The sequence below is a fragment of the Myzus persicae genome, unplaced genomic scaffold (genome assembly GCF_001856785.1).
Source record: "Myzus persicae strain clone G006 unplaced genomic scaffold, MPER_G0061.0, whole genome shotgun sequence".
Lineage (NCBI taxonomy): Eukaryota > Metazoa > Arthropoda > Insecta > Hemiptera > Aphididae > Myzus > Myzus persicae.
The window spans coordinates 330315-342176 of NW_019102487.1; the positions used below are offsets into that span (position 1 = coordinate 330315).

The window sequence follows — 11862 nt, forward strand, 5'->3', positions numbered from 1 at the left end:
GTGACAGATATACGTGTGTTTATTATTTTAATAAACAATACACTGTCAAATTTAAGTTTTTACCATTTACGGTTCTATTTACGATTACGGAAGTTATGGATCGTAAAAAACTTAGTGGAGCTGGATACCGGTTAAAAGCCAAAGAAAAGGCTAGACAAATTGCTGATGTTGTTGTCAAGACTAAAAATATTAAACATTTTTTTTCTGTTTCAACTTCTAATTCTGGAGCTAGTGTTACTACTGATTCGAGTAAGTAATTGATTCATAATACTAATAACTAATAAGTAATAAGTAATAACTAATAATTATTAAGTAATAACTGGGTCTTTACTTTTTTATTGTTGCTTAATGTTATTAAGCAAATGCTTTTAATTCATATTGTATGAGTGAAATATAAAATTAATTATATTTTATTGTTATATTATATTTTTTTTAACTACCTACTGGACATAAGTCTGAAAAACTAGCTGATGATGTGTTGACTACTCTGGCTTTATTTAACATTGATTTAGCTAACATGAGAGGGCAATCTTATGATAACGCCAGCAATATGTCTGGTACCTACTCAGGCCTACAAGCAAGAATCAAGCAGGTTAATCCACTGGCTGAGTATGCTCCTTGTGCAGCTCACTCTTTAAATTTGGTTGGTAGTTGTGCTGCAAGTTGCTGTGAAGAAGCTTGTCATTTTTTTGAATTGTTACAAACAGTGTACTGTTTTTTTCTGCGTCAACTCAACGTTGGGAAAAGTTAAATGCAAAAGTAACATTGAAAGGGTTATCTGAAACTCGATGGTCGGCTCGGGATGATGCTTGTAGATCTCTTACTAAAAATTGGGATTTAGTTGTTGGAGTGTTGAAAACATTTTCAGAGGATCATTATCAAAAACCAGCTTCACGCTGTGAAGCAAAAGGAATATTAAAAAAATTAAATCGTTTTGAATGTGCTCTTATGGCTGTATTTTGGGGTGACATTCTAGAAATGTTGAACAAAACTAGTAAAACATTGCAATCGGTTTCAACTGATTTAAACACTGTTGTTCAACTATATGATTCTGTAATACATTATATTCATTCAGCTCGAAATAGAAGTACATTTCTAAATTATGAAAATTCTGCTAAAAAATTATTTGGACTGAGTATCTATGAAGAAAATGAAAAACGGAAAATAAAACGAAAATTACAACATGGTGAAAATAGATCCAATGAAGTGACTTTAGTTGGCCGAGAAAGTTTTATAATAAAGACATATTATGTTATTCTTGATAATTTACTATGTGAGTTACAAAAAAGAAAGTCTGCATATGATAATTTAGCAAAAAAATTTTCATTTTTTCATAATATAACTCAATATTCAACTGAAAAAATTTGTCAATGTGCCAAAGAATTGTGTGAAGTTTATCCAAACGACTTAAATGTAAACTTGGCTAGTGAAGTAGTTCAGCTACAAGGACACATAAAGAGTATAGAAACTACAGATAACAATCCTAAGACAATTCAACAACTCATGTTATGGATAAGAAGTAATAATTTTTTAATTTTGTATCCATATGTAGAAGTTGCACTACGTATTTTTTTGTCAATGGCATCTACCAACTGTTCGGCTGAGCGTTCATTTTCCGTTTTAAAAAGAGTTAAAAATTATCTTAGGTCAACTATGAGCCAAGAAAGGTGTTCTGCATTAGCATTATTAACAATAGAAAATGAACTAACTGAAGAAACAGATTTTGAAGAAATAATCCATTTATTTTCAAATCTCCAATCAAGAAGAAAGTTGTAATTGTATTATTGTGTGTCTAAGTATGCATTATTTTTATAAAATTATATTGTAAAACAAGGAAATTATTTTGTCTATTTATATTATTTTTTAACACTAAATCGAAAATTGTATAAATAAATCTATAATATCAAGCATTTTTAGAGGTTAGAGCTTATTTTATGTACTTTTACAAGTATTCCGTGTAAATTATATTTCATTACACAAAAAGTTTTCTATGAAAGTAGATACAACTGTTAAAGATATGGATATAGTGAGTTTTTTAAGATTATATATAATATAGATTATAGAAAGTATTTACTTTGTTCAATTTTAAAATTGCATTAGATTAATTTACTTATATTTTATATGTGGGGGGGTATGACAATGAGGCCTATGGGGTATTATATTAGTCTATGAATGGGCTTCACATATTGTATAGGATAGTTGACAACATTTTCTGTGGACTAGAACAATGTTTAAAACTATTTACAACAAAGTAGATAAATCATACATTTAAAGGAAATAACTTTTTTGGGTGGGGGGGGGGTACAGGAGGGCGGTTAAAATATGTTGCCCCGGGGCGTAAAATGTCCAAATACGGCCCTGACAATCAGATGCAATGGAGTGGGGTGATGACGGTAATGACGAAGAGTTGAATGTACATATGGACACATACGAAGGGTGGGGTAGCGATTATGGAGAAACTAATGAATTAATCTTGAAAAATATTAAATAATATGTGAATATTATTATTTTTTTTCAATATACATTTTATTTTTACATTCTCATATATTTGTATTCTTTATTAATTATTATTATTATTATTATTATTATTATTATTTTATCGTTAGCTTGTAGTATTTACCGGAGAAACATATGCTCGCATTTCTTGGTATGTTAGGAACTATTTTTTTTTTTTGAGGCTTCATATATCGAACGAGCAATATACAAGAAGCGTCTAATAATTCAATATCTATTAAGTAACATATGGTCGCTTTTCTTGGTATGTCAGTAACTATTTTTATAAGGCTTCTTCGAGTGACCGACAGAGAAATATGTATAGAGTGGATGGGACGAAAATCTATCGTCAGATAGTGCTATAACAGCGCTGAAAATAAACTACTATTGTTGGAGACCACACACGTAGCCAACCTTACTAACACAACAACAATATTTTCTAGGGAAAATGTTGTCAAAAATAATTGAACACAATACTCAAATCACAGATGTAACAGAGGTAATGTCCAAATAATATTTTAGTTATACATGGCTTAAAATATTACCACCTCCAAAAATGCTGGAGATGTACGGTCGCTCGGTACCATGGACCGTCTTGCCCTGATGATCGGTCAGTGTGTGTCCCCAGTCTCTTGTTCGGTATACACACATTTCACGATCGATATACCTCCTGACTATTAGTCTTCAAATCCGTGATTTTTTCAAAGTGTTTAACATTCTCATTTTAATAAGTATATTAGCTTATTAGTATATTTGTATATTAGTATACTAGTTGTTCTTTAAAAATATAATATGTTTAATTGTGGTAAGTGTCCTGCGTCTTTTAATCGTAAGTGTAATTTGATTAGACATGAAAAAAGACATGATGCAGTTCGGCTCTCTTGTCCATTGTGTAATTCAACATTTAGTGACAAGTCTAACTTGTCACGGCACAAGAAAGTCATTCATGGTATGTATAATACATCACTGATATTTTACATTTTTATAAAGTTTATTTTTTTTTTAATTTTTTTTTATTTTTTATTTTATTTTAGGTATTACTTGTGTCCCTTCAGTTCGACACGCTCCGCAAGTCTGTGCGTCCAACAATGAAGGTAAATCAAGTTGTCCTAGAGCCGCTAAACGTGGATATATCGAAGTTGCACCGCAAATATTTATACCTAACAGTCAAGCTGGACCATCTAACAGTCGACAAGTCAATCAAGCTGAATCACAGAACAGTCAGAAAATCATACATTCAAATGATCAGTGGTATGATGACGCGGAGGATGAAATGTGTTTAAAAGTGTTGAACGATGCTCAAAGTGCTGGGCTATGCGAAGTGGAAGGTAAGATTTATCATAATAATATTATACATGGGTCTTGTTAAGTTTTTTTTTTTTTTTACAACGTAATTTTTATTCATTTTCAATATAAGTTACAATTTAAACTTAACAGGTTAAACTATTTTTATTATCTTGGATATGGTAACGAAAATATTTTATATTCAGATTTAATTTATTAGATATTAAATAGTTTTTTTACAACGTAATTTTTATTCATTTTCAATATAAGTTACAATTTAAACTTATCAGGTTAAACTATTTTTATTATCTTGGATATGGTAACGAAAATATTTTATATTCAGATTTAATTTATTAAATATTAAATAGTTTTTTTTTTTTTAGATCATTATTGTATGATAGGTAAAAACCGTGTTCATAGGGAAAATACAATAAAGGCTCGTAATTTTAAGAAAGCACGTATGGATATGGTTAAGACAAGCGGATTCATTGAAACTAGCTCGTCACACAAACGACTTGCTATTCATTATTTCGCGAAAAATTTAAATAATATTCAAAACTTTCCTAAATTTCTTTCTTCAATAAAATCTGACCTAGAAAAAATATTAAAATCATCGCTTGAGAAAAATCCTATTAAATTTAATCTTAAGCTGGAGGGTACATACAGAAGGCCTAACGTAGAAAATTCATCAGAAAACAGATCGTTTGTGTGCCCTGCCAAAGCACTATACGCAGAGAGTGATTTGGTCGAAAAAATAGAACAAACGTTTACCACGTTACTTGAGCAAGAAGAAGTGTATTTGTCAAGAGGAAGTGGTTTTATTCTAGAAACAGTAGACGGGCTAATATTGACGGTGTTAAGGTATACGCCAATGGTTGGTTCATCATATGTACAACCCCCCGTAGCTAATTATGATGATGATGATGATGATGATGATGAAAATGTTGACGGTAATAATGATGGTGTAAATATTGATATTAATAATGACGGTGTAAATGTTGACGGTAATAATGACGATGTAAATGTTGATGATAATAATATAGATAATCCACAAATTATAAATTATAATAAAACATTTAACCCTGAAGCTGGGTCATCATATTTACCGTTGCCAGCTATGATTGATAATAAAAATGGTACAATTAATCCCCAAAATAATGACCGCAAATGTTTTAAGTGGTGCGTTTTAGCAAAACACGTAACGGGTATAAATAAGTATTATATTAGTAATAATTATTATATACATGAAAATAAATATGACTTCACTGGTCTTACATTTCCGACACCTTTGTCTGACGTTAAGATATTCGAGGGTAAAAATCAGAATGTGTCTATAAATGTTTATGGAATTGAAAAAAAATTTAACTCAGCATCAAATTCTGTATCACATATTATTTTTCCATTAAAAGTCGTAGATGAGGAGAAAGCTGATCATATCGACTTACTATTTATTACCGACAAAGAAGATTACCATTATATATATATCAGCAATTTTTCCAGACTTATACGAGCACAAAAAACTAACCATAAACAGAGTGTTATATTTTGTAAGCGATGTTTCACGTCATTTGACGATAGATCACTAAAACATAAATTGAGTGGACAGGCGGCGCTGAATGAGCATAAACTCATCTGTGAATCACATAAGGCTATATTCCCAATATTGCCGGAGGTGGGGGATTGTACAGAATTTAAATCATGGGGTAATACACATAGGCATCCTTTTGTGATTTATGCCGACTTTGAAGCGATCCTAGCGAAGACTGATGAGGCGAAAGGTAAAAATACTACTACCATACATAAGCACGTTCCCATGAGTTATGGGTTTATAGTGAAGGTATCCGACGACGTACCCATAGAGCTGCTGGAACAATATAATATACCGACGACACCTATTATATACCGTGGTAGTGAAAGTAGGCAGGATGTGGCTCGACGTTTTGTAGCTGAGATTGTGGATATTAGTAGACGGGTGGAAAAATTATTGGAGACTAATATTCCAATAAATATGACTGAGGACGACACACGTAGACATAATGCGGATAAGTTATGTAATTTATGTAAAGAAAGTTTCGCAACTGTTGGTAAAGTCCGAGACCACTGTCATCTTACCGGTAAATTTAGGCAATCACTTTGTTATAAATGCAATTTAGATTTGAAACAGCCGAAATTTGTCCCGTGCTTTCTACATAACTTATCTAATTATGATGCTCATTTTATTGTAACGGAACTTGCATATGACGCAAGTAAGATAGATGTCATACCAAACAGCGTAGAAAAATATATATCGTTTTCCAAATATATATCCAAAACATTTATCATCCGGTTCATAGATACGTTTAGATTTATGGCTTCAAAATTATCAACACTAGCCACAAACCTAATAACACCAAACTTGGAAAAATTCCGCGAGTCATCAAAATATTTTGCAGTAGATGACATGACACTAGTGACTAGAAAGGGGGTATATCCATATGAGTATACGGACGGATGGGGCAAATTGGAGGAAAATACGTTACCGGAGAAAAAAGATTTTTATAGTGCATTAACTGAGTCAGGGATTGAGGATGATGAATATGATCACGCGGTGAAAGTGTGGGGTCACTTTGGTTGTGAGACATTAGGCCAATATTCTGATTTATACCTGAAAATTGATGTACTACTACTAGCAGATATTTTTGAAAATTTCCGCGATCTTTGTATGAGTACATATGGTTTGGATCCTGCATATTACTATACAGCCCCGGGTATGGCGTTTCACTGCATGTTGAAGAAAACTATGATCAAATTGGAATTACTGACTGATTACAGCATGCTTCTTCTATTCGAAAAAGGTTTAAAAAAAAAAAAAGTTTAAAAGTTTTTTATAAATTTTTGTTTTTTTTTTTTGTTTAGGTATACGAGGTGGCCTGGTACAAGCAAGTATGCGGTATGCAACGGCAAATAATGAAGAGGTTACCGATTATGATGATACCAAGCCTAAATCATGGTTGATCTATCAGGATTGTAATAATTTATATGGATATGCAATGTGTGAATCCATGCCCTATGGCGGGTTTAAATGGGTAGAGCCCACACTTAAAGGGTTGAATGATTTGGATGATTCATCTCCTATAGGTAGGATTTACGAGGTCGACGTGACATATCCAGATAAACTTCACGATCTACATAGTGACCTTCCATTCCTTCCGCAAAATTCCATACCCACAGGCTCTAAAGTTCAAAAACTGATGGCGACATTTGAGACGAAGAAAAAATATGTTATTCACTATAGGAATCTACAACAGGCCATTAAAAATGGTCTTATAGTTGAAAGAGTATATATATATATTTTTTTTAAATTCAAGTTTCAATAACATATTTTTTTTTTTTTTAGGTACATAGAGTGGTACAGTTTAAACAATCGCCCTGGCTCTCGGAGTATATTACAATGAATACCAAAATGAGAATTAAAGCAACGAACGACTTCGAGATAATGTTTTTTAAACTAATGAATAATGCCGTATATGGTTTGTTAAAATTTTTAATTTTAGTTTTTTTTTTTTTTTTTATATATATTGTCGTTGTTTCATAAGGCAAGACCATGGAATGTGTAAGACATAGGATTAAGATGGAATTAGTGTCTTGTACTCGGCGATTTCAAAAATTAGTAAATAAGCCGACAATTAAATATATGACATCGTATAATGAAGATTTATCGGCAGTTTCTATGGCTAATACAATTATAAAATTCGATAAGCCTATTTATATTGGTAAATATTTACACTAAAAATTTCACATTAATACATTAATTTTTATATTTTATTTTTATATATATAGGTTTTTCAGTATTAGACATTAGTAAAACTTTAATGTATGACTATCACTACAATGTCATGAAGAAACATTATAATGAAAATATAAGGCTTATGTATACTGACACAGGTAAATATAATGAAATTGGTCTTGTATTAATATATATTAATTAATAAATATTATTTTAGATTCATTGATATACTATATTCTGACGGATGACTTTTACGATGACGTGAAGAACAATCCAAACCTATTGGAACGGATGGATACGGCTAATCTACCACAGGATCACCCATGTTATGTTGCGGAACGTTCTAAAGTCCCTGGATACTTTTCTGACGAAATAAATGGACTTGTAATGTCAGCTTTCTGTGCGCTCCGAGCAAAATCATATGCTTATAAAATCGAGGGCAGAAAATCTATCGGGGTAATTCCGGCCATTAAACCGAAAGAAGAGGTAAGGGCGAAGGGTATTAGAAAACATGTGGTTGATAACCATATGACGTTCGAAGACCATCGCAAGTGTTTGTTTGGTGAGATGGTTAAAGAAACATACAAACAGTTTAACGTATCCATACGTTCGTTCAATCATAAATTAACAACTATTCGATCCAACAAACTAACATACAATAGTTACGACGATAAGCGGGTTATACTCGATGATAAAATAAACACATTGACTCACGGTCACTATAGTACAAAGTAACTTTTAAAATAATTATATTATTTTGATTTGTTTTATTTATTTATTTATTTTTTTCAGGGGGTCTGAAGAGGTAGAGCGATTGGATTTAGAGTTGATTGCAATGATGGTTGATGGTGGATACTAAGTTTTAAATATACTATGATGATTATTATTGTTTTTTTTTTTTGATTATTTTTACTATTACATATTTATTAAATTATTATTATTATTATTATCATATATATAAATAATCTGCAAATAACCTGAAAGTATAGTAATTTTACCATTCCATGAAAAATACTTAATATCTGTAAATAATTAATATTTGTAAATACATTGTAAATATCTTGCATAAATCATTTAACAATTTCTGAAAATATTATGTTTATATACTTTTTTATAAATGATATTAAGACTTAATAATATATTTAATCATGTTTTTATTTTTTTTTTCTACTTCAGATCAAAGGAAGTAAATATTAGTATACATATATATAATTTAAAGTGTTGTAAATGTTACCATATATAAATGTATGCATATATGTATATTAAAATGTATATATAAAAAAAAAAAACAATGTTAAAATATAATAATATCATATTTATTTAATATTTTTTTAACAATTATTTATAAACCATTTCCTTATAGCAAATACTTTATAGAATGTACACTGTTTTGGATTAAATTCCATATGAAAAATACAGCAGGGTAGAGTATCTTCATCACATATTTGGTCCAAGCGTGGGCATCCGAGGTCTTCAATGTTGATTAGTGTAACATGAGGTATAAATCCTGTAAGCAGCTGTTTTTTCTGTTCACCTTTGACGTAAATGCATGTAAACTTTAATGAATTCAAAATTCTATTTAGTTCTTCATACTCTACATCACCATATTCTATAGTTAGTTTATGATAGTTACGTTCCAACCACTTGTTAGTTTTTCGACTCTTGTTGTCCTGCATAGATTTAGAATTTTTAAAAATCCAATGTTGAGTTGCCCATGTTTCTGCACCAACTATAGACATTTCTTTAATAAAATATTTATTGTTTGCTCCAAGAACGCATTGCATGTCTAAGATGGCTGAAGACATTATGACTTGTTTTTATAATATGCTTCTTCAACGGTATTGATGCGGTTTATTAAAGCAGGAAATATTTTTTTTAACCCGTCGGTATTTTCTCTTATATTTTGTAATGAAGTTTCAATTTCACTCATATGTTGCACTATATTTACACACGTTAATTGTAAGTTTTCTGTCTGTTCTTCTAACACATGAATAGTTTTGTTATTTTGTTCGAGTAAATGTTCGATTTGATCAAATTTATTTATATACGTTTTAAAAGACTGTTCGATTTTATCAATTTTATTTGTACATGTTTTAAAAGACTGTTCGATATTTGCAATAATGTTTTTAGTATCACCAGCTTGTGAACTACCAAACACGTTCATAGTTATAAAACGACTGACACTATTTTTTAACATCACGTGTATTTATCCAACTATTATGTGCGTTATCAAATCCAAGCCACTTGACGTATATCTGTTCACCCCTCCTACGTACAACTTTTTCAATCAAATACTCGTTTGGGAAATTAGTTTTAAATATTTCTTCAGAATAAAAACAACCCGCAATAGGCTTGCCCATATAATCTTGTAACTGATAAGTAACAGGTAATGTTTCATTTATTTTGATAATCTTGAATATTTCCGTGGACCAGTTTGGTAGATAACCTTTTGTAAACACGCCTTTTTGTGTACTGATACGAACGTTATCACCAACATTAAATTTAATTTTTACATTATTAATTTCACGGTATTTTATTTCCACAGACTCGGGGTTGGCATCGTCCTGCATTGGTGTCATTCCTATAGTTCTATGTCGTGAATTGTTATATTCTTCAAGCAGCTTAGGTAAAATAGAAATCCACTCGTAAGAACCACGTGCGGTGAACTCCCTAAACATTTTTTCCTTCAGTGTCCTATTAAACCTTTCCACAATACAAGCTTTTAAAATACTAAATGTTGAATATTTGTGTATGTCATACTTGGTCATCAATACGTCGAAAGTAGTGTTATAAAATTCTTTTCCGTTATCGACTTGTAAAAGTTTTGGTGAGCCTTCACGCAATATTTTGGACATTGCACCAGTGACTTCTTTACCAGTTTTAGACTTTAATGACAATGCCCAGGCTCGTTTTGTAAAACAGTCAATTACCGCCAGAATGTACTTGTAATTTTTATTTTTTTTTGAATGCGGAATCATTTCGACCAAGTCGGCTTGCCATAAATCATTTTTTCCATACACGTTAACTCTACGTCTAATGAAATTTTTCCTCGCTGGCTTGTGAAGTTCGATAGCAATTTCCCGTTTAGACATTAGGAACTCGCTTAATTAGTCCGGACTCACGTAATTCGTCGAAAATCGATATTATTTCGTTTGAAACACTTGTATTACCAGCTGCTTTTGACGCGATTAGTAGACGTAATCGATCGACTAACTCGTTTGGATTGTCCCAATATACTAAGTTATTTTTCTGCAATTTCATAAACAGTTCACCGCCCGAGGGGAATAATTTTCTTATAACCGTCAAATATTTAGAGCCGACTCTTTTTATTTTTTTTCCATTTGTAGATAAATGCGCTGATGATTGAATTAATATAGATTTATATATCTCTAAATCAGTATCAGTATAACTGAGTGGATTTTTCAAAAATAATAACTGAATAACACCTGAGGTTGATGGATAAGTAATACCGTCAATAAGTATAGCGTCATCGAAAAATTTTACTTCTGTACCACCCAAGATAATATTTCCGTTTGAACGTTTTTTTGGGCCATAGATTTTGTCTAAATCTGTAGATTGAAACCAATTTTCAATTTCTTGTTGATGTTCGAACGAGTTTTTCGACTTGACGTTAATATTTTTTTCGGTTGAAGTCAGTTGCGATTTTTTTGATATTTCAGTTAAAGGATCAATAATAGGTTTTAATGTCTGTGTCATTAGTTGCTGAACATTATCAGAACCAGTTTTTAATGCAATGTATTTACGTTTTATACTTTCCTTAGCTTTAAACAGCTCATCTAATATATTACCTGCCTCAGTCATGACTGCCTTTTAAATGATAATATTTATTTTTTACACCGTCTTATATAACCACATAAGTATCAAATCCAAATCTATAACGACCGTTATCACGGTCACTGTCTTTACAAATAACAACAAAGGCAAACCTGTCACGGTTCCAACACGTCACACAAAATTGTTTAAACTGAATATAAGACATATCGCCCGAACAGTGTTCGTTGTATACGTGTTTTAAATTGGTTTCATCTTGTTTGAATAAAACTATTAAATTTGCATTATCACGTATCAACTGTTTAGGTACTTTTGAATAACTCTGAGCCAGATAAAATATATCTATTTTATTGTGACGACCTCGAGAAAAATATTCCCTAATTACGAACTGATGTTCACCGATAACATCATCCATGATAAAAATAGAATTTGGTAAAACTTTTTCGGGTGGAATAACTTTATCATTCTCAAAAAAAGTAAAAATGTTAACACCATCAATTCCGTCAATAATACGTTTTAATAACGTA

At 31.1% G+C, this 11862-nt stretch overlaps 2 protein-coding genes across 2 annotated transcripts; both read left to right on the forward strand.

Moving 5' to 3' along the window:
- Nucleotides 1–6806: 6806 nt before the first annotated feature.
- Nucleotides 6807–7365, forward strand: LOC111032278. Its single transcript, XM_022312547.1, has 2 exons — nucleotides 6807–7094; nucleotides 7154–7365. Exons 1-2 carry the CDS (start codon nucleotides 6807–6809, stop codon nucleotides 7349–7351), a joined length of 486 nt encoding a protein of 161 aa, XP_022168239.1. The 3' UTR covers nucleotides 7352–7365.
- LOC111032277 lies at nucleotides 7361–8417 on the forward strand. Its single transcript, XM_022312545.1, has 4 exons — nucleotides 7361–7529; nucleotides 7597–7701; nucleotides 7761–8274; nucleotides 8336–8417. Exons 1-4 carry the CDS (start codon nucleotides 7361–7363, stop codon nucleotides 8400–8402), a joined length of 855 nt encoding a protein of 284 aa, XP_022168237.1. The 3' UTR covers nucleotides 8403–8417.
- The last annotated feature ends 3445 nt before the right edge of the window (nucleotides 8418–11862 follow it).